Source organism: Pleurodeles waltl, chromosome 1_2 (assembly GCF_031143425.1).
Source record: "Pleurodeles waltl isolate 20211129_DDA chromosome 1_2, aPleWal1.hap1.20221129, whole genome shotgun sequence".
In the NCBI taxonomy this organism is placed as follows: domain Eukaryota; kingdom Metazoa; phylum Chordata; class Amphibia; order Caudata; family Salamandridae; genus Pleurodeles; species Pleurodeles waltl.
This window is the reverse complement of record NC_090437.1, coordinates 1,232,194,760-1,232,215,997: the sequence shown is the minus strand read 5'-3', so window position 1 is coordinate 1,232,215,997 and position 21,238 is coordinate 1,232,194,760. Positions and strand designations below refer to the sequence as shown.

Genomic DNA, 21,238 nt, shown 5'->3' with positions numbered 1-21,238 from the left:
GTGGTGTCGTTTGTGCACTTTTTTACTGTGTTGGTCTTGATTAGCCAATCGTCCAGGTAAGGAAACACATGTATCTGTTGTCTCCTGATATGTGCTGCTACTACTGCTAGACATTTTGTGAACACTCTTGGTGCAGTTGTTATTCCGAATGGCAACACTTTGAATTGGTAATGTATTCCTTTGAATACGAACCTTAGGTACTTTCTGTGAGAAGGGTGTATCGGTATATGAAAGTACGCATCTTTTAGGTCTAATGTGGTCATGTAATCTTGCTGTTTGAGCAGTGGAATGATGTCTTGTAGTGTGACCATGTGAAAGTGGTCCGATATGATGTAGGTATTTAGTGTCCTGAGATCTAATATTGGTCTTAATGTTTTGTCTTTTTTTGGAATTAGAAAGTACAGGGAGTAAACTCCTGTGTTTTTTTGTTGTACTGGTACTAACTCTATTGCATCCTTTTGCAGTAGTGCTTGAACTTCTAGTCCTAAAAGTTCTAAATGTTGTGGTGACATTTTGAGTGTTTTTGGAGGGATGTTTGGTGGGAATTTGTGGAATTCTATGCAATAGCCATGTTGGATTATTGCTAATACCCAATTGTCTGTTGTAATCTGCTGCCAAGATTGGTAGAATTGGCTTAGTCTTCCCCCCACTGGTGTTGAGTGAAGGGATTCTGTGACTTGAAAGTCACTGTTTAGGTGGAGGTGTTTTTGGAGTCTGGAATCTTCCCCTACTCCTTGGGAATTGACCCCCTCTATATCCCCTGAAACCTCCCCTTTGGAATGAACCCTGATATGGTGTGGTTCTTGTTTGTTGGCTGGTGGTGCCTGTGGATTGGCCACGAAACCCCCCTCTAAATGGAGTTTTTCTAAAAGAGCCTCTGCTCTGCGGGGAGTAGAGTGCGCCCATGGCTTTGGCCGTGTCTGTGTCCTTTTTAAGTTTTTCAATGGCTGTGTCCACCTCAGGGCCAAAAAGTTGTTTCTCGTTGAAGGGCATATTAAGGACAGCCTGCTGGATTTCAGGTTTGAAGCCTGAAGTGAGGAGCCAAGCGTGTCTCCTTATGGTGACAGCAGTGTTGACTGTTCTCGCTGCAGTATCGGCTGCGTTCAGTGAAGAGCGGATTTGATTGTTTGAGATTGTTTGTCCCTCTTCAACTATTTGCTGCGCCCTTTTTTGGTATTCCTGGGGAAGATGGTCTACGAGAAGTTGCATCTCATCCCAGTGTGCGCGGTCATATCTGGCCAGCAGCGCTTGAGAATTTGCGATGCGCCACTGGTTGGCTGCCTGTGATGCTACTCTTTTTCCTGCCGCATCAAATTTTGTGCTTTCTTTGTCCGGAGGTGGGGCGTCGCCAGATGTATGGGAATTTGCTCTCTTGCGAGCTGCCCCTACTACTACGGAGTCAGGTGGTAACTGCGAAGTAATAAACACTGGGTCTGTGGGTGGTGGTTTGAATTTCTTATCCACCCTTGGGGTGATGGCTCTTGATTTTACGGGCTCTTCAAAAATTTGTTTTGCGTGCAGTAACATCCCTGGTAGCATTGGGAGACATTGTTATTGGCTATGTGTAGCCGAGAGGGTGTTAAATAAAAAATCATCCTCTATAGGATCGGAATGCAGTTGGACATTGTGGAATTCTGCAGCCCTAGCCACCAGTTGCGAGTATGAGGTACTGTCCTCTGGCGGTGACGGCTTTGTGGGGTATGAATCGGGATCATTGTCCGGCACTGGGGTATCATATAGGTCCCAAGCGTCTTGATCCTGATTATCTTGACTTATGGTAGTTTGCGCTGGTGAGTGCATTTGTGGCGGTGTTTGTGCCGGCGATGCCTGTTGTGGTGGAGAGGGCGGAGGCGTGACTTTTTTAACCACTTTGGCTTGTGGTTGTGCGTCATCCTTGAGAAGTCCGATCCTTCTTTTCCTCATTATTGGGGGAAGGGTTGATATCTTCCCTGTGTCTTGCTGGATGTACAGTCTCTTTTGTGTGTAGTCTGATTCTACACTTTGGAGCTCGTCCAAATCTGTGCATCTGGCCACTTATTCCTTGTTCCTCTGTGTAGGATGAAGGTGTGGAACTTTTCGGCGCCGAGAGAGAATCTTTTTTCGGCTTCGGCACCGACACAATTTTTGTGGCTTTCGGCAGTGTGTCTCGGTGCCGATGTTTTTCGGTGCCGGCATCTTGTTTTTGCCTCTCCGAGCCGCTATCTCGGCTCCGAGGTTGCTCCATGGCGGTCCCTCGACCGGAGTCGGGTGTCTTCGCTATGGGCGTGCCCTTTTTCGGCGCCTTCGACGGGTCGCCGGTTTTATGGGTCGAGCCATGGCCTGTTGGCAGTGGCGTCCCCTGGGCTTTTGTCTTCTCGATAGTTTTAATTTTCGACGTCTTACTCACTGTTTGTTGCTGTTGTTCGACGTCGGAGTCTCCGGATTCTGATTACGGAACCGAGAATGTTTCCTCTTCGTCGTCGAAACGTTGTTTTGTTGGCGTGGACGCCATTTGTAGACGCCTGGCTCTTCGGTCCCGGAGTGTTTTTCTGGACCGGAAGGCTCGACAGGCCTCACAGGTATCCTCCTTGTGCTCGGGGGACAAGCACAAGTTACAGACCAAGTGCTGATCTGTATAAGGATACTTACTGTGACATTTTGGGCAGAAACGAAACGGGGTCCGTTCCATCGGCTTCGATGTCGCACGCGGTCGGGCCGACCAGGCCCCGATGGGGGAATCGAAGCTACCCCAAAGTCTTCCGATGATCGGTGTCGATGTACCTAACTATCCCGATACCGAACGGAACAATACCGACGCTTTCTTCCGAGATTCTGACTAACTTTCCGAACCGAAACACGGAGCGAAAAGGAATACGTCCGAACCCGACAGCGGAACAAAACAATCTAAGATGGAGTCGACGCCCATGCGCAATGGAGCCGAAGAGGGAGGAGTCCTTCGGTCCCGTGACCAAAAAAGACTTCTTCGAAGAAAAACAACTTGTAATACTCCGAGCCCAACACCAGGCAGCGGACTGTGCGAAACATGTGTATCTGCAGCAACATATGCCATCGAACACTGGTTTCCCCTGGTCAATACCTGACTGGACAAACCTATCCAGTCACCAATGCTGACAATCAAACTAAAGTACATCCCATGGCAATGGTAACTTTAGAGTGGGGAGGGGTCAATGGCCTGAAACAGGTGGTGGTCTCCTCAAATATCCCAGTAGACTGTTTGCTTGGAAATGACCTGGAGTCCTCAGCATGGGCTGAGGTAGAACTGAAAACCCATGCAGCCATGCTGGGTATCCCTGAACTGGTGTGTGTCAAGACAAGGGCACAGTGCAAGGCTCAGGGTGAACAAGTAGAGCTGGAGTCTGGAAGAAAGGCCCAGCCTACCAAGAGAAAAGGAAAGTCAGCTGGGAAACCAGCTGCAACACAACAAGAAAAAGAGAGCCTCTCTTCTCAGGAAGAAGTTCTGTCCTCTGAGGGAACTGAGCCTATGGAGCTGGAACCTTACCAGGTTGAGCTCTTAGGCCCAGGGGGACCCTCAAGGGAAGAGTTGTGTAAGGGACAAGAAACCTGTCCCTCTCTTGAAGGCCTTAGGCAGCAAGCTGCTGAAGAGTCCAATGGCAAGAAAACTGGAACACATAGGGTCTATTGGGAAGATGGACTCCTGTACACCGAGGCAAGAGATCCCAAACCTGGTGCCACTAGGAGAGTGGTAGTGCCTCAGGGGTTCAGAGAGTTTATTCTGACCTTAGCCCATGATATTCCCCTTGCTGGGCATTTGGGACAAACCAAGACGTGGGAGAGGTTAGTCAACCACTTCTACTGGCCCAACATGTCCCAGAAGGTTAAGGAGTTTTGCAACTCCTGTATCACCTGTCAAGCCAGTGGTAAGACAGGCGGACATCCAAAGGCCCCCCTCATTCCACTTCCAGTGGTGGGGGTCCCCTTTGAAAGAGTGGGTGTGGACATAGTGGGTCCACTGGAACCTCCCACAGCCTCAGGAAATATGTACATCCTAGTAGTAGTGGATCATGCTACTAGGTATCCTGAAGCTATTCCCCTTAGGTCGACTACTGCCCCTGCAGTAGCCAAGGCCCTCATTGGTATCTTTACCAGAGTGGGCTTCCCTAAGGAGGTGGTTTCTGACAGAGGTACCAACTTCATGTCAGCATACCTGAAACACATGTGGAATGAGTGTGGAGTGACTTATAAATTCACTACACCCTATCATCCACAAACTAATGGCCTTGTTGAGAGATTCAACAAGACATTAAAGGGCATGATCATGGGGCTCCCAGAAAAACTCAAAAGGAGATGGGATGTCCTCTTGCCATGTCTGCTTTTCGCTTACAGAGAGGTGCCTCAGAAGGGAGTAGGGTTCTCACCCTTTGAACTTCTGTTTGGCCACCCTGTAAGGGGACCACTAGCTCTTGTGAAAGAAGGCTGGGAGAGACCTCTTCATGAGCCTAAACAAGACATAGTGGACTATGTACTTGGCCTTCGCTCAAGGATGGCAGAGTACATGGAAAAGGCAAGCAAAAACCTTGAGGCCAGCCAACAGCTCCAGAAGTTTTGGTATGACCAAAAGGCTGCACTGGTTGAATTTCAACCAGGGCAGAAAGTCTGGGTTTTGGAGCCTGTGGCTCCCAGGGCACTTCAGGACAAATGGAGTGGCCCTTACCCAGTGCTAGAGAGGAAGAGTCAGGTCACCTACCTGGTAGACCTGGGCACAAGCAGGAGCCCCAAGAGGGTGATCCATGTGAACCGCCTTAAGCTCTTCCATGACAGGGCTGATGTAAATCTGTTAATGGTAACAGATGAGGATCAGGAGCTGAGAGTGAACCTCTCCCTGATCTTCTGTCATCAAACCCTAATGATGGCTCAGTAGAAGGAGTGATCTATTCAGACACCCTCTCTGGCCAACAGCAATCTGACTGTAGGAAAGTCCTGCAGCAGTTTGCTGAGCTCTTTTCCCTAACCCCTGGTCAGACACACCTGTGTACCCATGATGTGGACACAGGAGACAGCATGCCTGTCAAAAACAAAATATTCAGACAGTCTGATCAAGTTAAGGAAAGCATCAAGGTGGAAGTCCACAAGATGCTGGAATTGGGAGTAATTGAGCACTCTGACAGCCCCTGGGCTAGCCCAGTGGTCTTAGTCCCCAAACCTCACACCAAAGATGGAAAGAGAGAGATTAGGTTTTGTGTGGACTACAGAGGACTTCATTCTGTCACCAAGACAGATGCCCATCCCATCCCTAGAGCTGATGAGCTGATTGATAAATTAGGAGCTGCCAAATTCTTAAGTACCTTTGACTTAACAGCAGGGTACTGGCAAATCAAAATGGCCCCTGGAGCAAAAGAAAAGACAGCATTCTCCACACCTGATGGGCATTATCAGTTCACTGTTATGCCCTTTGGTTTAAAGAATGCCCCTGCCACCTTCCAAAGGTTGGTGAATCAAGTCCTTGCTGGCTTGGAGTCCTGCAGTGCAGCTTATCTTGACAATATTGCTGTCTTTAGCTCCAACTGGCAGGATCACCTGGTCCACCTGAAGAAGGTTTTGAAGGCTCTGCAATCTGCAGGCCTCTCTATCAAGGCATCCAAATGCCAGATAGGGCAGGGAACTGTGGTTTACTTGGGACACCTTGTAGGTGGAGGCCAAGTTCAGCCACTCCAGCCTAAGATCCAGACTATTCTGGACTGGGCAGCTCCAAAAACCCAGACTCAAGTCAGGGCATTCTTTGGCTTGACTGGGTACTATAGGAGGTTTGTGAAGGGATATGGATCCATTGTGACAGCCCTCACAGAACTCACCTCCAAGAAAATGCCCAAGAAAGTAAACTGGACTGTAGAATGCCAACAGGCCTTTGACACCCTGAAACAAGCTATGTGCACAGCACCAGTTCTAAAAGCTCCAGATTACTCAAAGCAATTCATTGTGCAAACAGATGCCTCTGAACATGGGATAGGGGCAGTTTTGTCCCAAACAAATGATGATGGCCTTGACCAGCCTGTTGCTTTCATTAGCAGGAGGTTACTCCCCAGGGAGCAGCGTTGGAGTGCCATTGAGAGGGAGGCCTTTGCTGTGGTTTGGTCCCTGAAGAAGCTGAGACCATACCTCTTTGGTACTCACTTCCTAGTTCAAACTGACCACAGACCTCTCAGATGGCTGATGCAAATGAAAGGTGAAAATCCTAAACTGTTGAGGTGGTCCATCTCCCTACAGGGAATGGACTTTATAGTGGAACACAGACCTGGGACTGCCCATGCCAATGCAGATGGCCTTTCCAGGTTCTTCCACTTAGAAAATGAAGACTCTCTTGGGAAAGGTTAGTCTCATCCTCTTTCGCTTTGGGGGGGGGGGGGGGGGGAGTTGTGTAAGGAAATGCCTCCTTGGCATGGTTACCCCCTGACTTTTTGCCTTTCCTGATGCTATGTTTTGAATTGAAAGTGTGCTGAGGCCTGCTAACCAGGCCCCAGCACCAGTGTTCTTTCCCTAACCTGTACTTTCGATTCCACAATTGGCACACCCTGGCATCCAGGTAAGTCCCTTGTAACTGGTACCCCTGGTACCAAGGGCCCTGATGCCAGGGAAGGTCTCTAAGGGCTGCAGCATATCTTATGCCACCCTGGGGACCCCTCACTCAGCACAGACCCACTGCTTGCCAGCTTGTGTGTGCTGGTGAGAACAAAACGAGTAAGTCGACATGGCACTCCCCTCAGGGTGCCATGCCAACCGCACACTGCCTATGCAGTATAGATAAGTCACCCCTCTAGTAGGCCTTACAGCCCTAAGGCAGGGTGCACTATACCATAGGTGAGGGCACCAGTGCATGAGTACTGTGCCCCTACAGTGTCTAAGCCAAACCTTAGACATTGTAAGTGCAGGGTAGCCATAAGAGTATATGGTCTGGGAGTCTGTCAAACACGGACTCCACAGCACCATAATGGCTGCACTGAAAACTGGGAAGTTTGGTATCAAACTTCTCAGCACAATAAATGCACACTGATGCCAGTGTACATTTTATTGTGAAATACACCCCAGAGGGCACCTTAGAGGTGCCCCCTGAAACCTTAACCGACTATCTGTGTAGGCTGACTGGTTCCAGCAGCCTGCCACAACCTAGACATGTTGCTGGCCCCATGGGGAGAGTGCCTTTGTCACTCTGAGGCCAGTAACAAAGCCTCCACTGGGTGGAGATGCTATCACCTCCTCCAGGCAGGAGCTGTAACACCTGGCGGTGAGCCTCAAAGGCTTACCCCCTTTGTTCCAGCACCGCAGGGCACTCCAGCTAGTGGAGTTGCCCAGCCCCTCCGGCCACGGCCCCACTTTTGGCAGCAAGGCCGGAGGAGATAATGAGAATAACAAGGAGGAGTCACTGGCCAGTCAGGACAGCCCCTAAGGTGTCCTGAGCTGAAGTGACTAACTTTTAGCAATCCTCCATCTTGCGGATGGAGGATTCCCCCAATAGGGATAGGAATGTGACCCCCTCCCCTTGGGAGGAGGCACCAAGAGGGTGTACCCACCCTCAGGGCTAGTAGCCATTCGCTACTAACCCCCCAGACCTAAACACGCCCTTAAATTTAGTATTTAAGGGCTCCCCTGAACCTAAGAATTTAGATTCCTGAAACTACAAGAAGAAGAAGACTGCTGAGCTGAAAAACCCCTGCAGAGGAAGAACAGAAGACACCAACTGCTTTGGCCCCAGTCCTACCGGCCTGTCTCCTGCCTTCCAAAGAAACCTTCTCCAGCGACGCTTTCCAAAGGACCAGCGACCTCTGAATCCTCAGAGGACTGCCCTGCTTCAAGAAAGACAAGAAACTCCAGAGGACAGCGGCCCTGCTCCAAAAGACTGCAACTTTGTTTCAAAGGAGCATATTTAAAGACCCCTGCAACTCCCCGCAAGAAGCGTGAGACTTGCAATACTGCACCCGGCGACCCCGACTCGACTGGTGGAGAACCAACACCTCAGGGAGGACCCTCCGGTGACTCCGAGACTGTGAGTAACCAAAGTTGTCCCCCCTGAGCCCCCACAGCGACGCCTGCAGAGGGAATCCCCAGGCTCCCCCTGACCGCGACTGCCTGACTCTGAAATCCCGACGGCTGGAAAAGACCCTGCACCCGCAGCCCCCAGCACCTGAAGGAACGGAACTTCAGTGCAGGAGTGACCCCCAGGAGGCCCTCTCCCTTGCCCAGGTGGTGGCTACCCCGAGGAGCCCCCCCCTTGCCTGCCTGCACCACTGAAGAGATCCCTTGGTCTCTCATTGAAAACCATTGAAAACCCGACGCGTGTTTGCACACTGCACCCGGCCGCCCCCGCGCTGCTGAGGGTGTACTTTTTGTGCTGACTTGTGTCCCCCCCGGTGCCCTACAAAACCCCCCTGGTCTGCCCTCCGAAGACGCGGGTACTTACCTACTGGCAGACCGGAACCGGGGCACCCCCTTCTCTCCATTGGAGCCTATGTGTTTTGGGCACCTCTTTCACCTCTGCACCTGACCGGCCCTGAGCTGCTGGTGTGGTAACTTTGGGGTTGCTCTGAACCCCCAACGGTGGGCTACCTTGGACCCAAACCTGAGACTTGTAAGTGATTTACTTACCTGCTAAAACTAACAATAACTTACCTCCCCCAGGAACTGTGAAAATTGCACTGTGTCCACTTTTAAAACAGCTATTTGTGTTTTATGTGAAAAGTATATATGCTATTGTAATTATTCAAAGTTCCAAAAGTACTTACCTGCAATACCTTTCAAATGAGATATTACATGTAGAATTTGAACCTGTGGTTCTTAAAATAAACTAAGAAAAGATATTTTTCTATAACAAAACCTATTGGCTGGATTTGTCTCTGAGTGTGTGTTCCTCATTTATTGCCTGTGTGTATGTACAACAAATGCTTAACACTACTCCTTTGATAAGCCTACTGCTCGACCACACTACCACAAAATAGAGCATTAGTATTATCTCTTTTTGCCACTATCTTACCTCTAAGGGGAACCCTTGGACTCTGTGCATACTATTCCTTACTTTGAAATAGTGCATACAGAGCCAACCTCCTACACTTTTTCATACCATGGAGTTGGCAGCATTAATTTCTTCAGACAAAAATTTATAATGGCAACTATTCAACGAGGCACTGATGACTGCATTTCAAATCCCTGAACTGACAGTCCCCTCGTTTCATACATACATTATCAATTAACAAGAAATACTCTAAGAAACTGACTGTTTACAGAAAAACACAAATACTTTTATGCCATTTTACCATCACACAAAGCAACATTAACATCTCTCATGAATAACATTTTGAAAAAAAGCACATGGAGGAGTGGTCAATGTTTAACATCCTATATCAAAGGCACATCCATACTAGCGACAATATCTCACACAGGTCCACATATTCAGATTTTGTCTGTTGCACCTGGCCCTTTTTGCAGAGTCATCCTCAATCTTTTTGCCTCCTTCCTCCTAATGTTTCTGACCAGTTGTTGTTGGATTTAGGACTCTGGGCACTTTACCACTGCTAAACAGTGTTAAAGTGAATTTGCGGTCTGTGTAAATTGTACTGTTGATTGGGTCATCCATAATTGGCATATTTGATTTATCGGCAAGTCCCTGGTAAAGTGCACCAGAGGTGCCAAGGGCCTGTAAATCAAATGCTACTAATGGGCCTGCAGCACTGGTTGTGCCACTGCAGTGTCTGTGTGTGCGGTTTTAGCCTGCCAATTCGACTTGGCAAGTGTAACCACTTCCCAGGCCTAAACCTTCCCTTTTTGCTACATGTCAGGCACCCATAAGGTAGGCCCTAGGTAGCCCGAGGGGCAGGGTGCAGTGTATGTTTAAGGTAGGACATATACTACCGTGTTTTATATGACTTAACAGTGGAATACTGACAAATTCGGTTTTCATTGTTGCACGGCCTATCTCTCGCATATGTTAACACTGGGGCTGCCTTTAAATATCCTTAAAACGCAGATTCACTTTGAGAGCAGATACAAATTTGGAGTTTAGGGTCTCTGAACTCACAATTTAAAAATACATCTTTTAGTGAAGTTGTTTTTTAAACTGTGTGTTTGAAAATGCCACTTTTATAAAGTTTATTACAAACCACAGAGCATATCCTGATGAGCCATCTGAGCTAGAGGGGAGGGAGGAGTGGTCATTCACACCTGAAAGGACTGTGCCTGCCCTCACACAATGCAGTCTCCGACCCCCGGGTGTGCGCCTGGGGCCTGGCCTATACAAGGAAGGATCTTGCAAACTCTGGAGACTTTGCTTTGAAGTTTGCCAACTTCAAAGGCAGAACAGGGTATAAGATAAAGACCCAAAACCCCAGACTTTTGGAATCTTTCTGGAATCAAGAGGAACCTCTGCCAAGGAGAAGAGCTGAAGAGCTGGAGAAGGAGTACTGTCCCTTTGCTGTGTTGCTTTGCTGGACTGGCCTGCAGTTGCTGCTTCTGCTTGAAAAGAGTGCACAGATCTGTTTCAGCTGTCAAAAAATGGACAACCCTATTGAGTGCCAATAGATTTTCCTCACTCCAGGGTGCAACTTCCATTTATAAAAGTACATTCGTCAGGTCTCACATCCTCCAGAAAAATCACTAAATCTAGCTTCCTTTTTCAAAGATCCTGCAATTAAAGACTTCTTGGAAATACTCAAACAATGTTCACTCCAATTAGAAGTCAGTCTCCTCTGAGGGAATTGAATCTAGTTGTACAGAATTAATTGGTACCCTTTTTGAGCCGATTCACAAGGCTATATTCCACGATTTGTCCTGGAAGGCAGCTTTTTTTAATAGTCATCAAATCTGCTCGCTGAGTGAGCAGGATACATGCTCTATCATCCTATCAAGCCCTACATGCTATTTTACTTGTATTAGGGTAGTGACAAGAAACTTCCTATCTTCCAAAGTTTACTTCAGATTTTTACAGCAAATCAAGCCATCGCATTACCTGCCTTCTGTCCAAAGCTGTGTCCCGGGGATTCATTAGACAAACCTTCACAACCCAAAAACTCTAAGAAGATCCAACCAGCTCTTCCTCAATTAAAGCAATCTTAGACTAGATTTAGCAGCCTCTTAACAGTCTACTGCCAGATGAATAGTGGCTTGCATTATTATGAGCTACTGACTAGAAGGTAAACCTCTCTAAGGAAAGCTAAAAAAAAAAAGTTTCACTCTGGTAACAGCAGCTCAAAAAGCATGCCTTAGGTATGTTTCAATCATAAAGCTGCAACTTGGAAATTAGTACATACATTTATTGCCTAGACTACGACAAAGGCTGATGCAAGGTTGCTGTGGATCAATTTTAGTTTGCTCGTGTACAGGAGTTTACCTTAGCCTTGGCTTGCAAGTCTGTGCCCTTTTTACCTAGATAAACATGCTCTTGTTTTATTATTAATCTTTTATTCATTTTAATAGTACTTGCAGTTTCTACATTTTATAAGAAATGTTTTTATGTTATAATCAGTTGCCATTCCGTGAAAGTTTCATGATCAGTGATGTACATACTGAATTATCATCATGACCCTCTGCTTTACAGAATATGAACATGTCAGACATTTTTGTTATGATACTGATGATCCAAGTTTGTGCACACATTCGAACGCTTAGTTACCTACCCACTTCAGGATGCCTGCATGAACAATAACATGGGCCTTATATAAACACTCTGTGAGACTAAGGTCATTAGAGGGGGTTCCCTATCAGGATCTTCCGTCTATACCGCACATCATTTTGCAACAGACCTCAGCCTTTGCGTCTACATTGCTCGATTTGGGGACTGGGGGCCGACCTTGTTCCAAGGTAATAGGGCAGGGGAGCTTCTCATGTACATTGTTTGAGCAGATTAGGATTATCTTAACTTGCTCTCTTTAGGGTAGACAATACGCTTTTAGGAAGGAGTTTGTGTATTCATATTGATTGCAAAATGTTAGGATTGCTCATATTTACATCATTTATTTCCACAATCCTGATTTTGACTCCTCATTATCCTAATCATTGCAGCTCATGTATTTTACAGTAGACTGCAGTTTTTTCAATAAATATATTGAAAACGTTCCTGCATCTACTTCTTCGCCTATGCGTGTGTACAAGACTCATTTCTAACAAGCGGAAGGGGTAAGACTTCTTGTACTGAAAACCTCTGAGAGGATTTAAGAGTACATGCACTAGGCTGCCAGAAATCACCTTTACTGTTCATGTTTTGGGTGAGGTGCAGCCAGAGAGGCGGGAGGGTTAGGCCGACAGTTGCCAATTATTGCAGGAGTGAGTCAGTCACTACAAACAGTGGGGCTGCCGCCCCCAATCCAGCAGTCGTTTAGAGATACAAGGGTCCTCACGACCTGGCACCACCAACAATGGTGTAGGTAATGATTTATAAGTCTCATGAGTATCTCTGTCTCACACACACTGGAGACACCCTAAGTAACATTATACGGAGAGATCCGTGGTCTTGGGGATAATCCTCCTCAACTGAACAGGGAGTATCTATCTAGGCTGTGGGTTGTTCAAGCTTGAATGTTAAAATAATGTTTTCCCCGTTGGTAATCCCTACTCTGATACCTCCTTAACATGGCAAACGCCATAAACATTCCAGATAACTGCAGACAAGCACTTACGCGGTTTCTTCTAGCCAACGGCAAGACAGATGAGGGCGGGAAGCCACCTTTGTTGTGGAAGCTCATGAAGCATATCAAACAGAAGCATTTTACTCTTGGGTCACCATTCTTGGCTCATGAAACAACCTATTCCGGGGATTTAGACTTTTCACCTAAGAGCAGTCCTTAAATTCACATATTCATACATCTTTCTTGACTTTCTAGAACTTAATTCAGCTCGGTAATCTATTGAAAGGTTTAGGACTATCGATGAAGGTCCTATGATGCAGAAGAAAAGGTTATTTACTTGTAGTTCTGGTTCAGCATCGTAGGAATGTTCACTGAAGTCAATAACGACCAGCCTGCCCGGCCCTCCCTCCCTCCCTCAGCTGAGTAAGGTTGGGGACTGAAAACCACTCATCCATTTTCCGCTTAAGAAAAGCACAGACAGGATACCGTTTTTACAGCTTCTATCACACTGCATTTTAACTCTTCATATTATACACTCTAAACCCTTTTTGCAACCAAGATGCTGCAACACAGAGTTTATATGGCTGTATTTTCAATCCTACAGAATACACACTGAATTTCACCTTTGACAGGCCCTCAGAGGGTATTTTCATTGTATGAACATATGGACACTGGAACCCCATGTAATATACATAAAAAAAAGTGCTCCAGAGTCCACACACACTGTGTGCCCACCATCCATAACCACATCTGGAAAGGACCAGCAACAATCAGGCATGGTGACAGTAAGCTGACCGCCCAGAGACACAGCAATTTTTATCATGGGCTATGACCGGGAGAGAACACTCTTCGACTCAGTGAATCAATGAGTCAGAGAAGCTGGATAGACCAACCAGAAGAAAGCAACTAGGCACCCCCTACCTGCCGGTGGAAGATGGCGCCTTACAAAGTAATGGTTACTAACACAACAGCAGCAAAGAACCATAAGCAAATCATTTTAAAGTAAGTCATCAAGAACTTGTGATCATAAGAATTAAAATCTTGATTTTTTTTTTTTTTCTTTAACAGCACATTTGTGTTCTCTCCATATCTTCCCAGCAAACCTGTGAATGCCCCCCCACTCAATGTTTTTCCTCTTTTTTCATTCACAGCAATACAAGAAGCACTAGCTACCAGGTATGTCTTTCAATAAAACACATATAATGTCTCTGAAAACAGTTAGAGATAAGGTTTATATATATTTTATAGTTGTAAAAAAAAAAAAAAAAAAAAAAAAAGTTGCCAGGGCACTTGTGACTGCAGCCTGCACCATCCATTGCCCCTTCCAGCACCACCACTGAAAGACTTAACATCACTGCTGACCATCACACTCCTACGAGTTTGACAGTTTAGACTATTCCATGCTCTCAAAGCTATAAGAATGGCTTGGGCAGCATGCACTAAACATTAATACACACCTGGTGTTATGTCTCACTCTAATGTTGACAAACAGCAATACCAGGTGGCAGACTGTCATAGGCGCTGGTGTTGACAATTAAGTAACATGATGGGCACAGGAAGCCAGCGGCTCAAATTAATGCACTGAATTTGGGCCCAGAGGAAGATCTCATTAAATATTGTCCTACAGAATAGAGATAGAACAACGCTAGCATATTTGAAGAGCTACTATGCCACACGAACTTTGAAGCTGGCTGCACCACTTATAGTAACATGCACCTATACTAAACTCAGGCACCATCTTAGTGCCCCTCATATGGGATCTCATTAAATCAGGCATTCACTGATAAATTGTAGGTCTTTCAAAATGACTGAAGAATCATTAAATCTAAGAAATGTTAACGTTAGTCAGGATCAGTTGATGCCCTTGTTTGTAAAATAGTTGATTTGATTATATATGTTTCCCTTTTTTGTACGTCAACACATTACTGATTCACATCAATGTTACGTGCTGTTTAATGACGGTAATCATGTTGATTAAATGTTGGTAGATATAAATGTAACAAAATAATTTAAAAGCAAATATAAAAGGCAACTTGAAAGATAAAGACCACATGTTGAATGTATATGAAATTGCAGAAGTGAGTCATTGCTTAGTGAAGGCATCGTGTATAACGATAATGTAGTTGCATCCCTGCCCCAACTATCCAGGTCCGTCTCTAGTCCACTCATCATGCAACCAATCTGAAATTAATGAGAATAAAATTTGACCCTTCAGAGCAAGTGGCCTGGGTTTAAATAGATGCTGCCTGGGTTTCATACAGTGACACATAATACCAGCTGTTCAATATGCAAGACCAACCGCTACGTTAACACTATAATTGCACCTCAATTAAGTAAATTAAGCAGCACAGGTTCTAACATGAAGAAGCTTTATTTCTTCTGTTAATTCTCTGGTTCTTCCAAACTATCACACATCATATTTTAAAATTATTTTTTTACGGCTTAAGAAATCCATTCCAAGATAGCTGTCAGGACGCACATGCATGCTAGATTAGTGATCTTATAATTGTTAAAAAAAACATTGGTGCTCAAGAGGCTGTGGGGAAGCAGGTGCTGGAGGAGTAGATTTAAACAAAGTGTGGCAGGAAGGGGAGCAGGGAGAGGGAGAAAACAGTCCCTTACATGGATTACAATGCAAGGTCTGACATGAGCAGTGGAAAGATACTTGCCATCCAATCAAAACACAGTACAACTGAAATGCTGATTGCGCTGGACAATCTCCAGTATAGAGACAGAAACCACTGAACCAAGAGCGGGAACATGAGATGAACAAGAACGTAATTCAATTATGAGTAAGACCTTAACATAAGTCTACTCTATGTACGGTATCATTCACAATGGGTCTTCAACAACAACCAGTTTAAGTCCTTTCTAGTCAAGAATTAAAAATAATGACTAAAAGACTAAAGCCACTAATCAGCATACTGATGCCATCATTTCATTTGGTCTGAATACACTCTACCTTTTCCACCTCACCTTTTAGCTCAAACATCAAACATATCTACGAATCCTTGTCCAGCATCCTGCATGAAATACATCCTTTGATCCATGTGATCGGACATTAACACACTAATTAACTTTCACTTTTAGTAGGCTTTATTGCCCAATAACTCAAATACACACACACACTACAGACCAACAAGTGTTTGCCAACTATAAGTCTATCTCAAACCTACCATACTCGAGCAAAGCTATGCAACTAAGTAAACCACACTGGAGGTATCAGAATCAGTTTTGACCAACATCAGAGAAAATATTCTCACTAGTCTTGACAAAAGCTAGCTAGCAGCTCTGATACATCTGAATGTTTGAGGAGCCAATGATAGCCCTGCGCAGGGCATTTTACTATTCAGGTTGAGTAAGTAATTTGAGAGATTATTTGTTCCAAAAGAATTCTCCACCCAGGAATCAAAAGGGCTTCCCAATTCTGTTCAACGGTTATAGGTGACCTTCTGTCACATAATCAATACAAGGTGCATTTCCAGATGTGCACACAACATTAACATGCAGTCACATAAGAGTGGATGAAAAAAAAACTAAGATAAAAAATTGCAAAATAAAAAAACATTTTATTTTAGGAAGCCAAGATACATCTTTTAGTTTCCCCTACTTCCAGGTTTGATGACAGTACTATAATCATTGTGCAGTGCCAGGACACCCTTTTGGGCAGCATTTCACTGGGCTTTTGGCCTCAGAACAGTCTCCATCACCACTTGGAAAGCAAAGACTCTAGGCACCATATCTGCCATTTTCATTTATACAGTGATCTGGATGCTAATCTCCAACTGTCCTCACAACCAAAAGGGCCTCATTACGAGTGTGGTGGAGGGGATTACTCTATCACAAACGTGACAGATATACCGGCTGTCGTATTACAAGTTCAATAGCAAATTATGGAACTTGTAATACAGGGGCAGGATATCCGTCACGCTTGTGATGGAGTAATTCCCTCTGCCAGACACGTATTGAGGCCCAAAATCTCCTTCGCCTGGAAACTTCTGACCACACTGAACTGACAAAATGCCTTCATTTTGATGTGTACAAACTATTGCAATGTAATCTACACAGATGTCCTAAACAAATGTATTGCTGGATCCCACAGACATCAAAGTCCAACAACAAAGATGTGCATAAATACTGAGAAACCAAAGAAGCTCTGGAAGTGCTCCACTGGCTCCCAAAAGACGCAGGCATTAAATTCAAATGTTTAAGTATAATTCACGTGTATACTTCCAAATACCCTTTGTTATATTACTCCTAGGAATCTATAATCAGCAGCTATACACTTGAATCCTCGCCATTCTGTTAACCATCAGAAGCATGGTTGGTGCATAAGATTGTTAGGTCCAATGCCATAGAATGCCTTAGTCCCCCAACTCAGAGATAAATCTAACCAGCTTACATTAAGACAACAGCAATATACCAATCTCCTGTCCAAGACAGAGCCATGGTCCAGAACTGAAAAACGTCAGCGTCAATGCCAATGCCTCCCAACTGGGCAACTAACCTGGCCACGATACCCGTTTTATGGCATTTGCATATATTTTTTCTCTAGCTTGCATTAACAGAGTTCCAAAGATACTGCAATGTGAAAAATCTGAGTTTTACTTAATTCCTAAAATAAATAAACAGATATAATGATTTAACTAGGATTAACAAATATGATTAAATCAAGAAGCTACAATTTGAAACTAGAATGCCCATCTTCCTCCTTCCCGTGAAAGTTCAGATTCCTCTCACTTGAGGACTCTCCTTGCCCACTCTCCACTGTTAACCTATCTTTTAAAATGAATATTTTGTGTGCACCGAATCACTCCAGTTTACTGCTTTGCTAACTAATAAGTTTTAAGAAGTGCACAGAGGACACTGCAGCAATACCTTTTCAAGATTTATCTGATATGGACAAACTGGTCTCCATGTTTAAGACCCAGTCCCTCACAAATGTTCATACATATCTCAAGGTTAGCTCTCCAGCTGGTTTTCTGAACTAGCTGCTCTCAACACTCACAAAAACTAACTTCAGGTTTAAGGCTATCAGACTTTTTTTTTTTTATTGGTTTTAAGGTGAAGCTGTTTTTCTCTACAGGTGCAATCATACACTTCTGTTAAACTGGTATTTAATTCTCATGCCAATTCCCACAGAAGCTTAAAGTGTAATCCAATAAACCAGCATTTCTTAGTGTAAACTTCCTCTAAATTTCTTTCTCAACAAACCATTTGCAGTCCATATCCTTATGTCTCCATTCCCCTCAGCTTCACAGAGCCATGGGCCAATAGCAAATATTGCTTTCACAAGCAATGGGCTATATATTTCCAAAGTCAGCGTGTGTGATATAAATGCAAGCATGTTATACATACCTTATCAATGGCTTTCCCCACTCGAGACACACTGCTGTGAATGTCTTTGTGATCGGAGGCCAATTTTTGCACTGTATCCTTTATCCGTTTACAGCACTGTGTTAGAACAAGTGAAAGGGTCCCTGACAACTCACCCTCTTGACCTATACAGCAGAAAGGAAAATAAATAAGAACATTAGCAAGTCACAAATGCACCATTGTGCGCTCTAGAACATTATTTGTCACTAAAGCTTCGACAGAACTGTAGATTAACAAACAAAATCCATATACAAAAATAAATGTTGAGTCATTTATATACGAAAACCCTAAGCAAAAAAAATAAGTTTTACTTTCAATAACAAATGACATGTTTCTTGTCCTCCGGCCCCTAAAGGGAATGGTTCTAATGACTGACTGCTAACTAGGACACTCTAAACTTAAAAATGTATTTGCTCTATCTATTATCGTGCATCCTAAAACTAACAACCATCAAATTTGTTGCACTGCTGTATCAGATGTAGACTAATGGCTGAAGGCCACGCTTTGTGCCCACTGAACGCAAATGTGGGTCATCTTACGTGGGTACTGCAGGCAGCTGCCAAATTACATTGTTTAACAGTTATTTGCTCTCTTCCTGCACACCTGACTACCCCTCATGGTCTACATTTCTAAATGTATGCAGAGGACGCTCAAACCTTGGTGAATCTTACTGGTAAGCACTGGTTGACTGCAGGAAATAAGACACTACATGGCTATAAATCAGTTTTCTAATACAAACAAAAGGAGAGATTACTAGCTTGCAGCAATCTAGCCTCTTTATGCTTAGTGTGGCCTGCTGAGCTTTGTTTTCTCAGTTGCAAGTCCAGTCTGGTTGGAGTTTAGGAGTTATAGTTGGATCAGCTCTCCTTTGATTAACCACTTGATTTCATTATCATTTGTATAACATCGCAAAGACAGCATCTTTGTTGAATGTGCTATATGTTTGTATTTGAACCTGATCATTTCAATTCAGACAAACTGCAAGTAGGTCAAAACTGAGTAGTCCATTTAAAGTGTGGACTGAAGAACTCTAACAATCTGCCAATACACTGTATGGACCTATGTTGACCTCCCCAGTCACAGATCATTTGAGCCCTGTGCATTATTTAGAAATTGATATACAGATGCACCACACCATTTCCACTTTCAGAATCATCCCAGAACATGATCGGCAAAAGAGGCTACACTGTGTATCCACTGTTGCCAATACAATATTACATGTGAAGGAAAGACAAAAGGTAGCCAAAGTTACAAGATGGAACGAGTTATCTAATCATCTTCACCAAATGTAAAAAAAAAAAAAATAATCTGTTGCATACACATCGATGGATGCTATCTACTGCTTTTTCGCACAGGCACCTTGACAAGTTTTTACAAAGTAAGTAACTAGGGAACCAATTCACTAAAAACCACTTGTTAGACAATTTGGTTAACTACTAAAATCATAATGCCCTTCAAAACATCCCATTCAAACTTTATGTTGAAAGCCACAAATCCAAAATCTAAAAGACATGAAATTAGTCAGTTATGGTTAGTTACACAACACCACAATGTCCACGCAATTCATTTTTATGTATATAATGGGAGGAAACATTTAATTGCAGACAACCTGCTGCAGCTTTCAGGGATGTGGAATTCCCGGGACGGGGTCAAGATCAACAAGTTTTCATGGTTGTTTTGTCCTTGGGACAAGTAGGTCCAACCCCCTGCCTGCAGCACAAACCCTTTGACTGCCAGTTTACAGAGAAGGGAACTGTCTGCAGTTGTGGTAATGTGTATCCATATGTTAATGCTGTTCAAACTTGTATTTATGGTTCATTAATGAAAAGCCTTCATTATAAGTGTGATCGCTGTAAATAAACGTTTTAAGGTCACACTGCACTACTGACAGTGGTTCCAGTTAAACAACAGAATACAAGTTGTACATACATATGAATAGTTTAACAATATGAGGCTAAGTATAATGCTCCCAGAATGCTCTCTGTTAAGATTCAAATGTTTCCAGAAGCTTGTAAGCAAGAGTGATTCTTTGCTTTCAAAATAAAACGTTTAGAAACAAATGCAACTATGAAAAAAAAAAAAAAAAAAAAAAAATGCTAATTGAAATTGAAATATTAGGTACTATTTCTTTGATGCGTCATTTAGGAAAACGTGTTGATGCATGCTAGTATTTCCCAAAAATATTCCTAATGGCAAATCAGTGTAGCCATCTTCAACAAGATTATGGTAAGCATGAAAATAAACAAGCACTGGCAAAGCCAACTGATCCGACATGCTTAGTGAGTCTTTTGGTTTCGTCAATGCGTGTCTTGTTTTGACATTGTTTTTATAACACGTTATAGTTGTTGGAGCTGCCAGGCCCTCACCATTGTAACAAACATTGACAAAAAGAAGAAAAAAACGTTTTTGGTCTCAAAAAAGCACACATTGCCACCAGTGGCATAACAAAAGCCTTGCAGCCTCCCTCCAGGGGGCCCCTCAGCACAGCACCTGCACTAAGTGAGTCTGGAGTGGTGGGGCCCTCCATGTTCTTTGCAGGAAGGCCTTCTCCCATTTTGTTATGCCACAGTAGTTCCTGGTATTGAACAAAACTACTTTTTGTGTCAATATGCTCCTTGTGGATGAGCAGAATGTGATGAGAGAGAGAGAGAGAGAGAGAGAGAGAGAGAGAGAGAGAGAGAGAGAGAGAGAGAGAGAGAGAGAGAGAGAGAGAGAGAGAGAGAGAGAGAGAGAGAGAGAGAGAGAGAGAGAGAGAGAGGAGAGAGAGAGAGAGAGAGAGAGAGAGAGAGAGAGAGAGAGAGAGAGAGAGAGAGAGAGAGAGAGAGAGAGAGAGAGAGAGAGAGAGAGAGAGAGAGAGAGAGAGAGAGAGAGAGAGAGAGAGAGAGAGAGAGAGAGAGAGAGAGAGAGACACCAATTCTTAAAGAGTCACAAAAGTGCACCCACGGTATATGCCTTTGAATTAGTGGCTTTCATGAATTCACAAGAACTTACAGAAGTAGACCTGAAGCAAGGGTTCTAGTCTTAGTGAAGTGGAACTTTCCTGGGATTTTTCGATACTACACCAGTTTCAGACTCTTCAGAAGGGTACCTGGTGCAAAATTCACTAAATGACTCGGGATGGTTGATCACGTTGATGTCATGACACATTTCCAGAAATGTATGGAGACTTTTCTTTCTTCCATTCAGTTCAGGTATTTTGGTGGGACAAGCAAATGGTAAATATATTTATAGTCTTCTTAGAACAGCCTTCATCAAAACAAGAAACATTTGTTTCCTCCTGTAGGAAATGACCATCTTTG

The 21,238-nt window shown here is 44.2% G+C and overlaps 1 protein-coding gene across 2 annotated transcripts in view; it reads right to left on the bottom strand.

The window, feature by feature from the left end:
* RMND5A (required for meiotic nuclear division 5 homolog A) overlaps positions 1-21,238 on the bottom strand; it is a 371,570-nt gene that overhangs the window by 326,771 nt on the left and 23,561 nt on the right. For both annotated transcript variants that reach the window (XM_069204434.1, XM_069204441.1), the window contains exon 2: positions 17,922-18,064. In XM_069204434.1, the coding sequence (XP_069060535.1) occupies positions 17,922-18,064 (143 nt within the window). The remainder of the gene's footprint in view (positions 1-17,921; positions 18,065-21,238) is intronic.